The sequence below is a fragment of the Salmo trutta genome, chromosome 19, assembly GCF_901001165.1.
Source record: "Salmo trutta chromosome 19, fSalTru1.1, whole genome shotgun sequence".
Taxonomy (NCBI): domain Eukaryota; kingdom Metazoa; phylum Chordata; class Actinopteri; order Salmoniformes; family Salmonidae; genus Salmo; species Salmo trutta.
The window spans coordinates 7,260,851-7,281,886 of record NC_042975.1 but is presented as its reverse complement, the minus strand read 5'-3'; the positions used below and the strand labels follow the sequence as shown (position 1 = coordinate 7,281,886).

The following is a 21,036-nucleotide window of genomic DNA, read 5'->3' as shown; positions in this document are numbered from 1 at the left end:
GGGGATGTTCCTCCATGGTTACTCCCAGATCCTGTTGTCCATCTAACCTTGGTAGAGAAAAATAAAGATTGGTCCGAAGTCATTGATATAGGAAAACTGGTTGATTATTACATTGGTAGAGTTATGCTTTTTTACCGCTTTTCACAGATAGATCCAAAGGCCCCAGATGGACCCGAGAACCCAGACACAGGAGCAGGCATTTACATTCCTGAATTTGACGTGCAGATATGGAGTAGGCGTTTACATTCCTGAATTTGATGTGCAGATATGCAGAAGACTAACAGATGAACTGTCCGTATACTCAGTTAAACTGTTGGCCATAGTAGTTGCTCTCCAGTGGGTGGAGGGCGTACAATCAGTGAGAATTATAGTTTGCGCAGATTCTCTATCTGGATTAAATAGTTTATAATCTGGTAAATATAATAGGAGTGACCTAGTATTAGAGGTATTAATGTTATTATGGAGAATTGAGGGACTGGGTGTCATATTGAGATTCTGCTCAAAGGAGCAGGTGTTTACATTCCTGAATTTGACGTGCAGATATGGAGCAGGCATTTACATTCCTGAATTTGATGTTCAGATATGTAGAAGACTTAACAGATTAACTATCAGTATACTGGGGTGGCAGGGTAGCCTAGTGGTTAGAGAGTTGGGCTAGTAACTGAAAGGTTGCAAGTTCAAATCCCTGAGCTGACAAGGTACAAATCTGTTGTTCTGCCCCTGAACAAGGCAGTTAACCCGCTGTCATTGAAAATAAGAATTTGTTCTTAACTGACTTGCCTAGTTAAATAAATTTAAAAAAATACTCAGTTGAACTGTTGGTGATAGTAGTTTCCCTCCAGTGGGTGGAAGACATACAACCTGTTGGAATTATAGCATGCTCAGATTCTCTGTCTGGATTAAATATTTGATCATCTTGTAAATATAATAGGAGTGATAATAGGAATAGAGGTATTAATGTTATTATGGAGAATTGAGATAATATGTTTATTAGTGAGATTCTGTTGGGTCCCAGCACATTCGGGTGTGGAAGGGAATTAAATTGTAGACCAGTTAGCTAAAAGAGCTTTGAAACAAGATATAATTGATATTAATATTCCACTGAGCAGAGGTAAGGACAAATGTAAGATCAGAGCCATTTTGATAGATGTGTGGCAGAAGAGATGGGACTCTGAGCCCAAGGGCCGGCATTTATATGCCTCACAAAGAAAGGTGGACAAAGATTGAAAGGTCAGATTAGGAAGGAAGAGGTGTTGTTTGCTCGATTGTGCTTAGGACATTTTACATTGAACTCGTCATTACATCTGGTTGGCAGCATGTGAATGGTTTGTGTCTGGAGTGTATGGTCGATGAAACGGTGGAGCATGTGTTGCTATATTGTTGTAAGTATTGTATCGTTACAGTATGTTGAAGAGAGGGAAAGTGTAGGATCATTGAGGTTGGAAGGGAATGGAAGGTTTTTTTGGGATGGGGGAGGGTCTATTGCAAGTTAGTAGGGATCTTTATTACTTTTTTTTATAAGTACTAAATTCTGTAGGAGGATTTATAAATTATTATTATTTTCAAGCAAAGTGTAAGGGAGCTAAAGTAGGTGGCGGTAATGTAACATTTATTGGATGCCAACCGCCGTTAAACCTAATCAAAGAAGATGAAGAATTGTAAACCGTGATTGATCACACACTCCAGCACAGTAGGTGGTATGCACCTTTAACGTTTGTTTGCGGACTGCGTTTATATCGAAGAAGAAGAACTGCACCGGCGCTGTCGTTATTTATTGAAAATAGATAGCTAGCTAATTCTCTCACCAAGCAATATTAACATTTGTCATTTTGTAATCCAAGTTGTAAAAACATGACGGAGCCTCAGGCAGCACTGTTACTCAGGAGACAGCTGGCAGGTAATTTATAAACTGGTGGCTAACGTCAACTAATTTAACGTTATCTAGTTATAAGCGTTATTTTTCGCTTGTCGGGTTGCTATGCTAGCTAACGTTAGCTAATCCATCTCATTTGGCCCATTTACGGCACACGTAATCTTTGTTTCGGCTTTTACTTTATCTATCTAGCTACTATCGTGTATATGGTGTGAAATGTCACATCTTGGCTTACTATATTTTGATAGTTGAATATAGCGAGTCATAAAATGTGGTCTAAGCCCCCTGTTGTGCCAACGCTACTAGCCAACAAGCTAAATCATCCAACGTTAGCTAACCAGTGGCAGCGAACTAACGTTACAGTTGGCAGTAATTTGGCTAGCATTGCTACAATATTTTCTATCTTTCCACCAAGTTTGGGGTAATATTTAGTCGTTCGGTGGCTAGCCATCCAAATGTATGTTGGGGGTAACGTAAACGTTGTTTAAAAAAAAAAGTGTTATTGTGGACGCGAAATGGTTCAACGTTAGCTAGCTAACTAGATAGCAAGCTAAACGTAACGTGTAATATACTACCCCTTTGTTTTGAACGTGATGTCGGTTGCTAGCTAACGTTAGCACACACACGTCAACTGCCAGTTTGGTCATTGGACAACTGTCAGTTTGATTTTAAATTAAGGGCCGTGCAGGAGTTTAACTGAAACACTCGTTATTTTTTTTCCTCCTCCGTGCAGAACAAATTGTCTCTTGCCTGTAGGGCAGCATAATGTCTAGTCAACTAGGCATGGCATAATCCCTGCACACCGACTATTTCCTTGATTGGCGGCAGTGCGTAGCTCGCTGGCTACCTCAAATAACCGAGGTGCCAGGTGTACATTCAAATGTACCTAGCTAGCCTACTATGGCTGTGTCTGTCAAACTTCAATTACCTATTCACAGTGATAGATACCATGTTATCGTTCGATTTATTTTTTATGTTGAAGGGGGATATGGAAATCAATTGTGTACAATAGCTCATGAGTTCACCATGATATCTTATTTCCTTTTTCATACACATGTAAAAGTTAGACAGGCATGCATAAACAAACATACTGCTGCTCATAGCCAAGTAAAATTAAACTCAACGAAGTTGAGCGGAGAAGAGTGTGTGGACTGTATCTTCGACTACATTGAGTCGCCGAAGGTCGAAACTTAAACCCTTACCGTGTACATATGTTGGAACTCTGTAACGGTGTGCCTTATTTTGTTTGCTGTAATCCGTACTTTTCATTAAACGTTAATAAAATACAACCATCGACTGAGAGTGACTCGATGTAGTCTGAGGTACACTATATTATTGAGTTTTACTTGGCTATGCTGCACCTTGCCAAGGTTTTTCAGCTGAGGGAGAACAGCTCAGTCTAAAGCTCTATGTGGCTATGTTCCAGAGTCCTTTGCTGGTCCTAAACATGATCGCCAGGGTTGCTGTTCAATGGGGATGTACTACTTCATAACTTACACTACCAGAGTCAAAACTTTGAACACAACTACTCATTCAAGGTTTTTAGTTTTGACTATTTTCTACATTGTAAAATAATAGTGAAGACATAAAAACAATGAATTAACACACTGAATCATGTAGTAACCAAAAAAGTGTTAAATCAAACTATATGTATATTTGAGATTCTTCAAAGTAGCCACCCTTTGCCTTGATGACAGCTTTGCACACTCTTGGCATTCTCTCAACCAGCTTCACGAGGAATGCTTTTCCAACAGTCTTGAAGTAGTTCCCACATATGCTGGGCACTTGTTGGCTGCTTTTCCTTCACTCTGTGGTCCAACTCATCCCAAACCATCTCAGTTGGGTTGAGATCGGGTGATTGCGGAGGTCAGGTCATCTGATATAGCTCTCCTTCTTGGGCAAATAGCCCTTATACTCCATCACTCTCCTTCTTGGGCAAATAGCCCTTACACAGCCTGCAGGTGTGTTGGGTCATTGTCCTGTTGAAAAAACAAATGATAGTCCCTCTAAGCACAAACCAGGTGGGATGGCGAATGACTGCAGAATGCTGTAGTAGCCATGCTGGTGAAGTGTGCCTTGAATTCTAAATAAATCACAGACCGTGTCACCAGCAAAGCACCATCACACCTCCTCCATGCATCATGGTGGGAACCACACATGTGGAGATCATCCGTTCACCTACTCTGCGACTCACAAAGACACGGTGGTTGGAACCAAAAATCTCAAATTCAGACCAAAGGACAGATTTCTACCAGTCTAATGTCCATTGCTTGTGTTTCTTGGCTCGTTTTGTTGTTCTTTTAGTCGTTTTTTTTTCAGCAATTTGACCTTTAAGGCCTGAATCACACAGTCTCCTCTGAACAGTTGATGTGTCTTACTTGAACTCTGAAGCATTTATTTGGGCTGCAATCTGAGGTGTATTTAACTCTAATGAACTTATCCTGCAGCAGAGGTAACTCTGGGTCTTCCTTTCCTGTGGCGGTCCTCATGAGAGTCAGTTTCATCATGCGCTTGATGGTTTTTGCGACTTCACTTGAAGAAACTTTAAAAGTTCTTAATGTTTCGCATTGACTGACCTTCATGTCTTAAAGTAATGATGGACTGTTGTTTCTCTTTGCTTATTTGAGCTGTTCTTGCCATAATATGGACTTGGTCTGTTACCAAATAGGCCTCCTGTATACCACCCCTACCATGTCACAACACAACTGATTGGCTCAAACGCATTAAGAAGGGAATAAATTGCACAAATGAACAAGGGGCACCTGTTAATCGAAATGCTTTCCAGGTGACTACCTCGTGAAGTTGGTTGAGAGAATGCCAAGAGTGTGCAAAGCTGTCATCAAGGCAAAGGGTGGCTATTTTATATAACACTTTTTTGGGTTACTACATGATTCCATATCTGTTATTTCATAGTTTTGATGTCTTCACTATTATTCTACAATGAGGAAAATAGTAAAAATAAAGATAAACCCTTGAATGAGTAGGTGTTTGCAAACTTTTGACTAGTATTGTATATACACCCTGGATTGCTGATGCTATGTATTGGCCGTTGATTGGCTTTGAAGCCACCAGTCGGCCATATTGGTACGCCTTAGTAGGAGAGCAGTCCTCTAGAAATTGAGTTTTACAATATTTCAATGAAATGTTTCACAGACACAATTACATATTTTCTATTGTGGTGGGGACAGTAACATTACTACTCTCAAAATAAAATGCTTTAAAGAAAGGTTTTTATATATTTTTATTTGTATATTTAGCTCACATTGTAGTTTTAAAGTATGCAGTATGGTGTCTGGGATAGAATAAACGTCGCAAAAACGAGTGTAGACGTTAAATGCATTACTATAGTTTCAAAAATATTTTTTAAAATTGAGTGCCAGGATGGCTGCCCTTTTGGCTTCAATACAGCGCCCCCTGTCAGTCCAGGGTTTATACACATCATTGGTACTACATCAGTTTCCCTTTTGACTTCTCGCTCACCCCCATTAACAGCAACAGCAGTAGTCACTGTTTACTGCTCTGTGCTTTGAGGTGGAGCTGGGCAAGCCCTGATCAAGTTAGTGTTTATGAATAATTGCTGTGTTTAGAATGCTTGACTACTTACACAGAGGTGCGTTTATGGAACCATTTTAATATGCCCTCTTTAGGTTGACTTCACTTGAGATGGTTGTTTCGTGAGGAAATGAAATAGTTGAAATCCGCATACCAAGTTGATTCTTTTAGGACCAGAGCCCAGGGTGTGACAGATGGGTACAGATGGGTACAGACTGGCTGCAACAGCACATCTAAACCACAGTGAACTCTGAGTTCAGTTTAAACTGCTACTTAGGAAGCTGTTTATTTGGTATAGTGGGAACTTTATAGGGATATCATTTTTAATTTTTATTTTTTTTAGGGATAAGGATGATTTGTGGAATAAAAGATTTATGTTCACAGAGGAGCATTTTCAGTCTGAGAAGGCTGACTCCAGCATTTCCACATACTGATTAGTGTGATGGATGTCTCACTTTATTGACTGGATAGAGTTCAAAAGTCAAACATCGCCGTAGGACAGCACTGTCAAACATCGCCGTAGGACAGCACTGTCAAACATCGCCGTAGGACAGCACTGTCAAACATCGCCGTAGGACAGCACTGTCAAACATCGCCGTAGGACAGCACTGTCAAACATCGCCGTAGGACAGCACTGTCAAACATCGCCGTAGGACAGCACTGTCAAACATCGCCGTAGGACAGCACTGTCAAACATCGCCGTAGGACAGCACTGTCAAACATCGCCGTAGGACAGCACTGTCAAACATCGCCGTAGGACAGCACTGTCAAACATCGCCGTAGAGACACTACTATTTTTATTGTGTATTTCGGATGGAGAAATCTGTTAATGTTTTCTCTTGATTTCCCAGAGCTGAATAAGAACCCAGTGGAGGGATTCTCAGCAGGTTTGATAGATGATAACGACCTCTACAGATGGGAAGTGTTAATAATCGGCCCACCAGACACATGCTAGTAAGTCTGCCAGCCCAGTTCTACTCTGATTGTTCTGTGTGGATGGGTTGATGAGTCAGCTGGGGAGTATTTGGATGTGGGGATGTATTTTAGTGGTGCGCGGTTCAGCAATTGCTAACAACCCATCTGTCATCTCTGCTTCAATCACGAAGCAAAGACGTTTAGGGGCCAGGGAGAAAATGCAGTAGGCTTAACTCCCCATAACCATGGGGACTGCGGGTTATGAGTTAACCCGAGCACCACTAATGTATTTGTCATGTACAACAGTTGTCTGTCAAAATTTCTGGATCTTACCAACCCCTGCTATTTGACCATAACGACAGGCATTTCTCTCTGCCTTCCTGTTCACAGTGAAGGTGGTGTGTTCAAAGCACATCTCACGTTTCCCAAAGACTACCCTCTCAGGCCACCTAAAATGACATTTATCACAGATATATGGCACCCTAATGGTAAGTAGGGGTCAATTGTACTGTGTATGTTTGTTTTTTTTTCTCTTGGAAGTGTTAGTACCTTTTTGGGGGGGGTCTGTTTTTACTGTTTGGGAAATGTCAGCTATCCGTCTGGAGGATCAGTTGTGTTTCTCAGTAAAGTAAAGATTTTTTTTGGAATGCGCCAAAATCCTTGTTTACACACACACACACACACACACACACACACACACACACACACACACACACACACATAAATGAATAGATGTATTCTATTGAAACCTTTTCATGTAACAAGTCTAATTTCATGTCTCTTGTCCTGTTTGCAGTTGACAAGAACGGTGACGTATGTATATCTATTTTACACGAGCCTGGTGAGGATAAGTACGGCTATGAGAAGCCTGAGGAGCGTTGGCTACCCATCCACACAGTGGAAACCATCATGATTAGTGTTATCTCTATGTTGGCAGACCCGAACGGAGACTCGCCTGCCAATGTAGACGCTGCAGTGAGTCTCATTTTCACCTGAGGGGCCAAATCACTGGTTTAAGCTCACACGGATTAGTTCTTTATACATAGACAATCAGTGGATTGTTGTTTGGGACAAAAGGAGTAAATGGTGATTTCTATTCTGTCTCTTTAGTGCACAGAATTCTGAATATATTCTGAATGTTCCAGGTTCTCAAACATCAAATGTGCCTTTTTTGTGGAGAGCAGAACTGTGTCATCTTTGAACTTAAATGTTTTTGCACCTTTGATTCTCCCTGCAGAAAGAGTGGAGGGAAGACCGACATGGGGAATTCAAAAGAAAAGTGGCCCGTTGTGTAAGAAAGAGCCAAGAGACTGCCTTTGAGTGAATTTTATCAAGCTGCTTCTAGCTTCACTTTTTCAGGGTAAGAATAGTGCACTTTTGGTCTTTTACAAGCCATGTCTTGTAATTTTGAAGAGGTCCCAATGCTATTATACTGCATCTCTGAGTCACTTATCCAACTGTTCACACTTCGTTCATACCTGTTGGATTTTCTGAAAGACACTATACTGGAAGTGTATTACAGTATATCACTATGTTCTAAGTTTCAAGTTCTTGTCTTCCACAGGTCTCCAATTTGAGAAACAACATGGCACTGTTTTCCTGCGCTCTACCACCCGATTGCCAGGCTCGTCTTCATTGCATTTGGCAGAAACCGTCTGGCAACAATAGGCTGCAATAGAACTTAACAGCTGTTACCACATGCTGACCGAAAACCGCCACGCAAGTGCCAACTCAAAAACAACAAAACAGAAGATGAATAACACGTTTTTTGAAGTCTATGAACTTTTCAGGAAGAGATTGTAAAGACCTGTATATAGCACAGACCTAAAACTGGATAATATATAAACTGTTCCTACCCATCCAGCAAGACACATAGTACCAAATAAGTAGTGCTTCTGTAGGTAGAATTTGAGCCCTGTAAGTTATTGAAGTTTTTAGTCCTCTTCCCCATTCAACATCCACTCTAGTGTGTATTAGTATAGGTATGTTACAGGTTGCTTTGATGGACAGGAAGCCTTGAAGGCAGAATGGTAAGAATGCGATGCTGTCGTAGAATCCCACTAGTGGAGAACAGCGGTGTTTGGTTCAAGAATGACCAGAGTATCAGGCCAAAATGGCATTTCTGGCAGAGGGTGCACTAGAATAGACACATTATGTAGCATGCTTGTCATGATGGGTTCCTTCAACCTTAGCACTTCAGGAAAATGTGCTGTAAGTCACCATTTTAAAATATGAATAAGGTTATAGAGGCAAGTCTTTATTTTGGATTTTAACACCGTTATGAACTCCCCCTACCGTGGTGGACATGTACCCCGAATTGATCACATACCCCATTTGTCAAGTTCTGGTGTGTTTCTTTGGAGATGAACATGGCCATTACAAGTCATGCATTCACAAATTGAGCTCATAGTTAGGTTTTTAATTATACATTTTTCAAAAGTGCCTCCTATTAAATTGCTTGGCAATTGCACCCTGTATTGAACCGGAGTTAGTTTTAGAGAAGTCAGAGAAATGAACTGCTTAAGTGTTATTTTATAACCCTTCACACCAGTACAATGTATAATCAAAAAATATTGGTAACCATTTGGTGTAGCAATAACCTTCCCCAGGTGTGTGGTGTACGGTCTTATATTTGTTTTAATATTCTGATGCGATTTAGGGTGACGTAGGGAGCTATTTCTCCTAGATTCACCTTGATGAAGCAGATGAATTTACAACGCTTGATTTCCTTTGTGTGGTGTCCTAGGTAGGATTTGTTATGCATGCTTTAACATTAGGTTTCCATGCTGGTAGTGTCTAGGTTTTGATTTAAAATGTATGTTTGTGCCATGTTTTATTTTCCCTTCCTCTTCCCCCTGGTGTATTATTTTATTCTGGCTCTGATGGACTATTGCAGTTTACTTGCCTAATGTACAAAGACAAAATACTGATGTATATTTTTCATGTAATGAAAATTGTCACCTTGTGTAGTGAGTTATTTTAAAATATGATTCCCCCTCCAATAATTGTTGGGGTGTTTTTCTTTTAATGAAAATTATATGTACAATGTTCTTTGTTACACACATGATCTTATGTCCTAGCATGTTTTCATGTGTATCTGTATCATGTGGTGTCTGAATCCCTAGGTCAGGGTATCCCAAACTTGGTTGTTGTCCCCCCCCCCCAGTTCTACACAGCTGATTCAGGACAGAGTTTAGGAAACCCTGCCTGAGGTGAAACATACTTTTAGTCATGTAGTGTATGTGGACACCTGCTAGACAAACATCTCATTCAAAAATCATGGGCATTAATATGGAGTTGGTCCACCCCATTTGCTGCTATAACAGCCTCCATCCACTCTTCTGGGAAGGCTTTCCACTAGATGTTGGAAAATTGCAGCTCGGACTTGCTTCCATTCAGCTACAAGAGCATTAGTGAAGTCGGGCACTGATGTTGGGCGATTAGGCCTGCCTCGCATTCGGAAACTCCAATTCATCCTAAAGGTGTTTGATGGAGTTGAGGTCAGGGCTCTGTGTAGGCCAGTCAAGTTCTTCTATGTCAATCTCAACAAACCATTTCTGTATGGACCTCGCTTTGTTGATGGGGGCATTGTTATGCTTAAATAGGAAAAGGACCTTCCCCAAACTGTTGCCACAAAGTTGGAAGCACAGAATCATTTAGAATGTTAAGATCTTCCTTCACTTGAACTAAGGGGCCCAAACAATGAAAAACAGGTCCAAACCATTATTCCTTCTCCACCAAACTTTACAGTTGGCACTATGTATTTAGGTAGGTAGTGTTCTCCTCTGCCAAACCCAGATTTGTTTGTCGGACTGCCAGATGGTGAAGTGTGATTCATCACTCCAGAGAATGCGTTTCTACTGTTCCAGAGTCCAATGGTGGTGAGCTTTACACCACTCCAGCCAACGCTTGGCATTGCGCATGGTGATTTTAGGCTTGTGTGTGGCTGCTCAGCCATGGAAACCCAATTCATGAAGCTCCATATTAACAGTTCTTGTGCTGACATTGCCTCCAACATAGTGAGTTTTGCAACCGAGGACAGATGATTTTTACGAGCTTCAGCATTCGGCGGTCCCGTTCTGTGAGCTTGTGTGGCCTACCACTTCGCAGCTGAGCCGTGGTTGCTCCTAGACGTTTCCACTTCACAATAACAGCACTTACAGTTGACCAGGGCAGCTCTAGCAGGGCAAACATTTGACAAACTGACTATGATGGTGCCACGTTGAAAGTCACAGCTCTTCAGTGAGGCCATTCTACTGCCAATGTTTGTCTATGGAGATTGCATGGCTGTGTGCTCAATTTTATACACCTGTCAGCAACAGGTGTGGCTGAAATAGCCGAATCCAGTAATTTGAAGGGGTGTCTACATATTTTTGTATATATAGTGTATCACGTAGTTGTCACACAACACATTAAGCTAGATTTAGCAAGTATCTGTGACTCATTGATATCCATTAACAATTGAATACTGTCACTTGGCACAAACGTGTGAATAGTGTGTGTGTTAGTAGTTTCTCATATTCAGAAGAAAACCAAGTATTACTTTTACACCATGAGAGGTAAAGTGATTGCCACAGACTTATTCCCTTTCCCCACATGAACTGCTGGCCAGGCAGTGATCTCAGAAAAGCAGGTTTCAGGGATCTGTGCCAAGAACATGCTCCAGTCTAGACAATGCAAGTACCACTTAACCTTATGTCCAGAAAATGTCTCACGCTTTTCAACCAATCACAAATTATTATGAAGATCATTCATAATAACATGTAGGTATAGCTAAACACAAATACCTAATGCATGCATTCCCATAAATCTGAACAAGTTGAATTGATTTGAAACAATATGCAAGGTACGCAGTCAATGCAGATTTGGAAACTTCTCAGTGTATTATTTCACAATGCATATCAGTCAAAGATGCCAGTTACTTTTCAAGACAACTTTGGAAAGATGCTGATATACCTGTCGAATAGAGAATTTACTGTCACCGCCCACTTTCGGCTTTGTGATCTCGCGATAGCAAACCAAAAGCCACGGAACCATCATGGCTGAAGGTATGTGGCTGATTTGTTGAACATTTTTACGCCCTTTCTTTATTAGACTCGAATTAAATGCATTATTTGAATGGCTATACTGTATTTGATTTAATTGGGATGTTATAAAACATAAACGACTGTCTCCCCTTCGTCTTGTACAGTTAGTTGGTAATTTTCCCTTGCAACTAACTAGCTAGTCGGGTTTTACTATATCTGGTCGGGTGGTATGTTGTTGGGTTGGGCGGAGAAGCCAACTAAACGTTGGCTAGTTTAGCAGGGCTAGCCACTTAATTCGCCGGGTGGTTGGACTCAATGAACGGGATTGGTAACTAAAGAAAGCAGAATTTGCTAACGCAGAATGCATAAGGAAGGTGATTATTAAACGCGATCATTTGATATTAGCTAACGTTAGTATTTTTTTTGTTGATTTTTTTTTTTTTATAACTTAGCAAATCGACCGAGGACAGGTTCATTTTTATGATGAGCATTACGTTACAATGTACCGTTAAGTTAGCTAGCTAGCCAGCTCGCTAGCTAACTTTGGCTACAGTACCATGCTAGATAGTTAAATTAAACATTGTAACCAAATGTAAAATTGCTTTGTGTTATTGAGCACGTATGTTTATTGTAACTAGCGAAAATGTTTGGGTATTTGACCAGTGTGATATATAAATGTGGCTTCAGTCAAGATGAATTGGTTACTCGGCAACTAATTTGCTTGCTTTGACAGCACTGTCAGTGCCTCGATGTGTTGTTTAGATGTGACTACAGCCAGTTGAAACATGTTTACATTCAGCTGTGTGTGAATGTAGAGTAGGCCTACAGTACTAGCTTGCTACTCGGTATAAATTATAACGATATACCAGTTGGTGTGTGTGTGCTGCCTTTTAACTGTTGCATGCATTGATTTCGTTTAGTATTTCCCAATTTTTTTTCAAGTCAGTCAATCATTTCTCACTAGCTAGATTGCGTAAGCTTGTCACTCTTCCATTGTGGTCCCAAGTGCTTTAGACACTTTGAGAAAACTATATTTTTATTGGTCCAATAAAGTTTATTTTAAAGATGTCTAAAAGTGCTGAGTTGAAGGTAAGAAGCTTATAACATGCACAACATTGGCAATCAAATCCTCCCTTTTCAAAATGAACGGAACATTGTGAATGAAGTGTGACAATAAGTTGCACTGTGGTAATATATGTGACTCTGAAACTGTTTTTCGTTAAACAGCTCAGCCTATCTTGCTGTTGCAGCAGTGATCCTTTCCTGTGGCCGTTGATCAGGTGGTACTGGCAGCCGTCCCTTCCCCATGACAATAGCCCAATGACTGTATATGAAGCTATAGCCAGTCAGCTAGTTAACCCTCTGACCCGTGGGAGGGCAAAGTTATGTGCTGCCTCAGCATTCAGTCTTCACTCAAATGTAAGCAGAAATGGGAAGGAAATAGGAGCGGGAAGTTGTGTGCAGGCCTGGGTTGAGTGGGCTCTGACACATAAGCCTTAAAGAGAAACCTCCCTAGTTTATATCTAGACAGGAACCTGCCTTGAGAAATACTAGGCATCCTTGAAACAATACAACCCTGATTTGGGTTACTATAGCAAGAGAAAATTAGACGGGTTGTTTTTACTGTTTGGTTGTACAACGTCTATTTTTGTTAATTTCATAATCTGGACAAACAACACAAAGCATTGTGAGCCAGAATGTGCTTAATGCAACCCTAATCCAGCATAAGGCCTAGCTCTTTACTAGCTTCCCTGTTCTCTTCACCTCCTCCATTTGTCTCTCTACCTCTCCCCTCACTCCGTCTCTTCCCTCTCTCTGTGACAGAGGAGGTGGCCAAGCTGCAGAAGCACCTAGCCCTGCTGAGGCAGGAGTATGTGAAGATGCAGCAGAAGCTGGCTGACACAGAGAGGCGATGTGCTGTGCTGGCTGCTCAAACCTCCGGCCAGGGCTCCACCAACACCTTCGCAACTGGGGCAGGAGACACCTTCATCAGCCGTCTGCTGGACATCGTGGCCCAGCTCTACCAGCAGGACCAGTACAGGTGAGGGGAACAGGAGGGGAGAGGTGTGATATAATGTATGCAGCAACGTGCTGTTGCCATGGTTACAGTCAGAAAGAGGACCTGCTGGTTTTTTTTTTTTTTTTTTGCTCCTTTTTCTTGATGTGGAAAAGCCAAGAAAAGGAAAAATTGCACTTGATGTGAAATTCATTGTTTTATTAATTGATGTCATATTCATTGTTCAATAACACCCCAATGATCAATTATTTCCAGTGGTTATACAAAGGTCTAAGATTCTATGATTCACAGCTTTCTACTGAAATCCTGGGAAAATATATGCAATACCTAGTTACTGTAGTTATGGACATGGGCTATATTCTTTCTCACTTATGTTGACTGTTGCCATGTTTGTAGTGATCTGAAGGTGACGGTTGGAGAGATGACGCTCAACGCTCACAAGTTTGTCCTGGCTGCTCGCAGTGATGCCTGGAGCCTGGCCAACCTGGCCTCCACCTCAGAACTGGACCTGTCTGGTGAGTTGAGCGTGTACCTCAAGAAGAAAGACGAGTCCACTGTTTTTGGAAAATGTGCTACAAACTGTCTTCCAACAACTGCATTAAAAGCAGTTTATTGATAGTGTAGCTATAGTTAAGTAAAGTTATATTTCATTCCACTCTGGGTCGTTAACACTGTCTTCGACCATGCTGGGTGTTCCAGATGCCAAACCGGAGGTTGCCATGGCAATGTTGCGCTGGGCCTATACAGACAACCTGGAGCTCAGCGAGGACGATGCCTTCCTCATCGACCTGATGAAGCTGGCCAACCGCTTCCAACTGCAGCTGCTTCGAGAGAGGTAGGCAGGGGCTGCCTGACACACACACTGTCTGCGTCTGAGAGAATCAGTTCTGCTCAGTTGCTGATGACCTTACATCGTAGATGACTACTCGTTACGGTTTGTAGATTAGTTGGTGACTGCACTGTTACCGACTGTCATCTAAAACTCACAGTACCTCTTAGGCTCTTTGTGTTTTCCTATCCTCTAGGCTATGAATGCATTGTACAATATTTCCCATTGACATCAATGTCCTCAAATATTGCTTTTGTTCTCTTGGCAAAGGTGTGAGAAAGGGGTGATGTCATCGGTGAACGTGAGAAATTGTATCCGGTTCTACCAGACGGCTGAGGAGCTGGACGCCACAACTCTCATGAACTACTGTGGAGAGATCATCGCCAGCCACTGGGTGAGTCTCCGCTGTCCAACTGACCGTCCAACTGACTGTTCACTGTTATTAGCTAGCTAGCTAATACATGTACTGAGTAAGAGCAAACGTAGCTAGCTAATACAGCCTGATAATACCAGTGATGGTGTAGACCTAAATCAGCATGTTGTTTGTGCAACAGTACCTTCCAAATCAAAGAAGAATATGCAAAGCAAGAATATGTTAGCTACATGAATGAAGTAGCTAAGAGAACATGCAATGTAGCCAAAGCTTATAGGGTCCCCTAGGAAACACTTATCAACACTTTAGCTCCTACCCTGTCACATTAACTCGTCCCTGGCATTTTAATACGATGTCGTCTTAAACACTGTATTCAAAGTGCCCACTATTATGTTGCAACTATATCATTAGAATAGTCATTCTATTTCCATGATTCCAACAGTTTAGCTCTAATTCGCAAGTCAAATCACAATTGCAACATTTGGTTAAAAATAAGTCCTAGATTATTTGCCTATATCGTGCAGCCCTACGTGGCAGTGTGGAAATTCTCAATTGAGCAGTGGTGTAAAAATACTTTAAAGTCCTACTTAAGTTAAATTTTTTGGGGGTATCTGTACTTTACTATTATTTTTGACAACTTTTATACTTTTACTTCACTGCATTCCTAAAGAAAATGCAGTACTTTTTACTGCATACATTTTCCCTGACACCTAAAAGTACTTGTTACATTTTGAATGCTTAGCAGGACAGGAAAATGGTCCAATTTACACACTTATCAAGAGAACATCCCTGGTCATCTACTGCCTCTGATCTGGAGGACTCACTAAACACACACACTTTGTTTGTAAATTATGTCTGAGTGTTGGAGTGTGACCCTGGATAGCCGTAAATAAATAGAAAATGGTGCCGTCTGGTTTGCTTAATATAAGGAATTTGATATTATTTATACTTTTGATACTGAAGTACATTTTATCAATTACATTTACTTTTGATACTTAAGTATATTCAAAACCAAATACTTTTAGGCTTTTACTCAAGTAGTATTTTACTGGGTGACTTTTACTTGAGTAATTTTCTATTAACGTATCTTTACTTTTACTCAAGTATGGCAATTGGATACGTTTTCGACCACTGCAATTGAGTGCAGGAAATGCAGAAATGATAAAAGTGCTGAAATTTGTTTTGGTTGAAGGTGAATTGTTTTATACTGTTCAATCAGGATGGAGAGACTCATTGAAACCGCTTAGAATGTATGTGTTGCCACCCTGGGATCACTCACTGCTCATAAAGCACCCTGGGATCACTCACTGCTCATAAAGCACCCTGGGATCACTCACTGCTCATAAAGCACCCTGGGATCACTCACTGCTCATAAAGCACCCTGGGATCACTCACTGCTCATAAAGCACCCTGGGATCACTCACTGCTCATAAAGCACCCTGGGATCACTCACTGCTCATAAAGCACCCTGGGATCACTCACTGCTCATAAAGCACCCTGGGATCACTCACTGCTCATAAAGCACCCTGGGATCACTCACTACTCATAAAGCACCCTGGGATCACTCACTGCTCATAAAGCACCCTGGGATCACTCACTGCTCATAAAGCACCCTGGGATCACTCACTGCTCATAAAGCACCCTGGGATCACTCACTGCTCATAAAGCACCCTGGGATCACTCACTGCTCATAAAGCACCCTGGGATCACTCACCGCTCATAAAGCACCCTGGGATCACTCACCGCTCATAAAGCACCCTGGGATCACTCACTGCTCATAAAGCACCCTGGGATCACTGACTACTCATAAAGCACCCTGGGATCACTCACTGCTCATAAAGCACCCTGGGATCACTCACTGCTCATAAAGCACCCTGGGATCACTCACTGCTCATAAAGCACCCTGGGATCACTCACTGCTCATAAAGCACCCTGGGATCACTCACTGCTCATAAAGCACCCTGGGATCACTGACTACTCATAAAGCACCCTGGGATCACTCACTGCTCATAAAGACCCCTGGGATCACTCACTGCTCATAAAGCAAATGTAGAACTTTTATTATTCAAAAACTAAAAATTCTGTCAAATACCGTCCATTTAATTTTTAATTTTTTAAAAATAAATACTGTGATATAATATTTTGGCCATTTCGCCCAGCCCTACTTTCACCTGGTCTATGTCATGGAAAGAGCAGGTGTTCATAATGTTTAGTGCACTGTGTATATATCTATATAAAAATTACATCATATTTTGGGCCACTGCTGCTAAATGAATATAGGATAAACACTACACTGACTGTCCAAACTGTAGACAGGATTATACTGTCACCTTAACTGTCCTTTACCTCGTCTAAAGATAAATATATTTTTAAAACGCCTTCAATGGAATTGATTGCATTTAATAATCTAGCAGTTGTACCCAACAGCTGAATCTCTGGAAGGTATCACTACATTCCCCATGGAAACAAGTCATCTGTTCTGTATCCATTTGTCCAGTCTCTGGGGGTAATATACCTTGTCTTTTAGTCCTGAGCTCAGACTGGAATTATCTCTCTTTTCTCTCGCCCTGCGTGTCAAGAAAACCCATCGTTTTATAACCTCGTAAATCCCTTCGCTCGACTTCTCTGTGATCCTCAAGGTTATGTTTATGACTAGGACTCAGGAAATGACTGGTCATCTTCAGCCACCTGACTGACTGACTGACCGCTTTTAGTGCTTCTGCTCAATCTGTTGTCATTCTACCTTTATTACTCTGGCATAGACTTTGATTTAGAGGTTTGGAGTGAGGAGGAGATGGATCTCATTTCAATAGGAATACAATTTGACACCTTGGAAGTGTTTTCATTAAAGACAGACAACTAGGGCTGGGTGATATATCACATTCATTGGAATGTATGTATTAGTGCAATGTTCCAAATGCCTGTATCGCAAAAATCTAGTTTTTTAAAACATTTTTAAAGTGTTTTGTTCTCGTCTCCTTCACTCCTTCTGTGCTGTGACACCAAGCCCCTCTTGTGCTGTGTGCCCTGTGCCCATTCCCACACCAACACCAAGCCCCTCCTTCCGTGCTGTGTGCCCTGTGCATCTTCCCACACCAACACCAAGCCCCTCCTTCCATGCTGTGTGCCCTGTGCACCTACCAACACCAAGCCCCTCCTTCCATGCTGTGTGCCCTGTGCACCTACCAACACCAAGCCCCTCCTTCTGTGCTGTGTGCCCTGTGTACCTTCCCACACCAACACCAAGCCCCTCCTTCCGTGCTGTGTGCCCTCTGCACCTACCAACACCAACACCAAGCCCCTCCTTCCGTGCTGTGTGCCCTCTGCACCTTCCCACACCAACACCAAGCCCCTCCTTCCGTGCTGTGTGCCCTGTGCACCTACCAACACCAAGCCCCTCCTTCCGTGCTGTGTGCCCTGTGCACCTTCCCACACCAACACCAAGCCCCTCCTTCCGTGCTGTGTGCCCTGTGCACATTCCCACACCAACACCAAGCCCCTCCTTCCATGCTGTGTGCCCTGTGCACCTTCCCACACCAACACCAAGCCCCTCCTTCCATGCTGTGTGCCCTGTGCACCTACCAACACCAAGCCCCTCCTTCCGTGCTGTGTGCCCTGTGCACCTACCAACACCAAGCCCCTCCTTCCGTGCTGTGTGCCCTGTGCACCTACCAACACCAAGCCCCTCCTTCCGTGCTGTGTGCCCTGTGCACCTACCAACACCAAGCCCCTCCTTCCGTGCTGTGTGCCCTGTGCACCTTCCCACACCAAGCCCCTCCTTCCGTGCTGTGTGCCCTGTGCACCTACCAACACCAAGCCCCTCCTTCCATGCTGTGTGCCCTGTGCACCTTCCCACACCAAGCCCCTCCTTCCATGCTGTGTGCCCTGTGCACCTTCCCACACCAACACCAAGCCCCTCCTTCCATGCTGTGTGCCCTGTGCACCTACCAACACCAAGCCCCTCCTTCCGTGCTGTGTGCCCTGTGCACCTACCAACACCAAGCCCCTCCTTCCGTGCTGTGTGCCCTGTGCACCTACCAACACCAAGTCCCTCCTTCCGTGCTGTGTGCCCTGTGCACCTTCCCACACCAAGCCCCTCCTTCCGTGCTGTGTGCCCTGTGCACCTACCAACACCAAGCCCCTCCTTCCATGCTGTGTGCCCTGTGCACCTTCCCACACCAAGCCCCTCCTTCCATGCTGTGTGCCCTGTGCACCTAACAACACCAAGCCCCTCCTTCCATGCTGTGTGCCCTGTGCACCTACCAACACCAAGCCCCTCCTTCCATGCTGTGTGCCCTGTGCACCTACCAATACCAAGCTCCTCCTTCCATGCTGTGTGCCCTGTGCACCTACCAACACCAAGCCCCTCCTTCCATGCTGTGTGCCCTGTGCACCTACCAACACCAAGCCCCTCCTTCCATGCTGTGTGCCCTGTGCACCTATCAACACCAAGCCCCTCCTTCCATGCTGTGTGCCCTGTGCACCTACCAACACCAAGCCCCTCCTTCCATGCTGTGTGCCCTGTGCACCTACCAACACCAAGCCCCTCCCCCTGCCGTTCACAACAACAAAGACAAAATATAATCTCTTCCTCTCTGACAATAAGCAGTTTCAACTCGCTATTTGCACTTGAGGTTTGGTCCATCATCATCACTCATATGTGCACCGAAACACATTGAGATGTTATTTTACTATAATAGAGTAGTACTTTATAATACCTTTTTTTTGTCTCAATTCCCCAAATTTACAACAGAGCCGACTCTACTAAAACGGCGGTATTAGTGAACATGATTGTGAATATTTATGCTCCGTTTCTGTTGCGTGCGGCATTGAGGTACCACGTACCGCTATCAGTATTTTAGACAAACACCGTTGTGTTCTAGTTGTCTAGTCTGTGTTTTTATAAATGTTCAATGAGCATAACAATAAATTTTATATAAGGAACTGACAACTCGTTCTCATTCTGAGAAATAAGCAATTTATCCAGGTAGGCCACTTGATTTCAACATCTAAAACAAAGTTGTTTTTGTGCAAACAGTTGGAGAGGGTGTATTCATAACAGTTCTAGTTTGTTAGCTAGAAAATAGATAGTTGGCAGAACTTGAGATATAAAGATTAGCTGGCAACTCACTAGCACGTGGGCTTGTGCTTGAGAAATTGTTTGAGACCTACAGTGAGGGAAAAAAGTATTTGATCCCCTGCTGATTTTGTACGTTTGCCCACTGACAAAGAAATGATCAGTCTATAATTTTAATGGTAGGTTTATTTGAACAGTGAGAGACAGAATAACAAAAAAATCCAGAAAAAAAGCATGTCAAAAATGTTATAAAATGATTTGCATTTTAATGAGGGAAATAAGTATTTGACCCTGCTGCAAAACATGACTTAGTACTTGATGGCAAAACCCTTGTTGGCAATCACAGAGGTCAGACGTTTCTTGCAGTTGACCACCAGGTTTGCACACATCTCAGGAGGGATTTTGTCCCACTCCTCTTTGCAGATCTTCTCCAAGTCATTAAGGTTTCGAGGCTGACGTTTGGTAACTCGAACCTTCAGCTCCCTCCACAGATTTTCTATGGAATTGAAGTTCTGGAGACTGGCTAGGCCACTCCAGGACCTTAATGTGCTTCTTCTTGAGCCACTCCTTTGTTGCCTTGGCCGTGTGTTTTGGGTCATTGTCATGCTGGAATACCCATCCAAGACCCATTTTCAATGCCCTGGCTGAGGGAAGGAGGTTCTCACCCAAGATTTGATGGTACATGGCCCCGTCCATCGTCCCTTTGATGCGGTGAAGTTGTCCTGTCCCCTTAGCAGAAAAACCCCCCCAAAGCATAATGTTTCCACCTCCATGTTTGACGGTGGGGATGGTGTTCTTGGGGTCATAGGTAGCCTTCCTCCTCCTCCGAACACGGCGAGTTGAGTTGATGCCAAAGAGCTCCATTTTGGTCTCATCTGACCACAACACTTTCACCCAGTTGTCCTCTGAATCATTCAGATGTTCATTGGCAAACTTCAGACGGGCATGTATATGTGCTTTCTTGAGCAGGGGGACCTTGCGGGCGCTGCAGGATTTCAGTTCTTCACGGCGTAGTGTGTTACGAATTGTTTTCTTGGTGACTATGGTCCCAGCTGCCTTGAGATCATTGACAAGATCCTCCCGTGAAGTACTGGGCTGATTCCTCACCGTTCTCATGATCATTGCAAATCCACGAGGTGAGATCTTGCATGGAGCCCCAGGCCGAGGGAGATTGACAGTTCTTTTGTTTCTTCCATTTGTGAATAATCACACCAACTGTTGTCACCTTCTCACCAAGCTGCTTGGCGATGGTCTTGTAGCCCATTCCAGCCTTGTGTAGGTCTACAATCTTGTCCCTGACATCCTTGGAGAGCTCTTTGGTCTTGGCCATGGTGGAGAGTTTGGAATCTGATTGATTGATTGCTTCTGTGGAC

The 21,036-nt window shown here is 42.9% G+C and overlaps 2 protein-coding genes across 3 annotated transcripts in view; both read left to right on the top strand.

The window, feature by feature from the left end:
• The first annotated feature begins 1,718 nt into the window (after positions 1-1,718).
• On the top strand, positions 1,719-9,389 carry LOC115153913 (ubiquitin-conjugating enzyme E2 G1). Its single transcript, XM_029699584.1, has 6 exons — positions 1,719-1,897; positions 6,277-6,379; positions 6,731-6,828; positions 7,137-7,315; positions 7,578-7,700; positions 7,905-9,389. The coding sequence occupies exons 1-5, from the start codon at positions 1,852-1,854 to the stop codon at positions 7,662-7,664; spliced, it is 513 nt and encodes a 170-aa protein (XP_029555444.1). The 5' UTR covers positions 1,719-1,851; the 3' UTR covers positions 7,665-7,700; positions 7,905-9,389.
• A 1,926-nt stretch (positions 9,390-11,315) lies between these two features.
• ankfy1 (ankyrin repeat and FYVE domain containing 1) overlaps positions 11,316-21,036 on the top strand; it is a 37,236-nt gene continuing 27,515 nt past the window's right edge. The window contains exons 1-5 of one of the 2 annotated variants that reach the window (XM_029699580.1): positions 11,316-11,388; positions 13,192-13,408; positions 13,781-13,899; positions 14,084-14,219; positions 14,484-14,607. In XM_029699580.1, the coding sequence (XP_029555440.1) occupies positions 11,379-11,388; positions 13,192-13,408; positions 13,781-13,899; positions 14,084-14,219; positions 14,484-14,607 (606 nt within the window). In that variant the 5' untranslated portion in view covers positions 11,316-11,378. Of the gene's footprint in view, positions 11,389-11,564; positions 11,742-13,191; positions 13,409-13,780; positions 13,900-14,083; positions 14,220-14,483; positions 14,608-21,036 lie in introns of those variants that run through there. The other variant, XM_029699579.1, reaches the window with a different exon arrangement.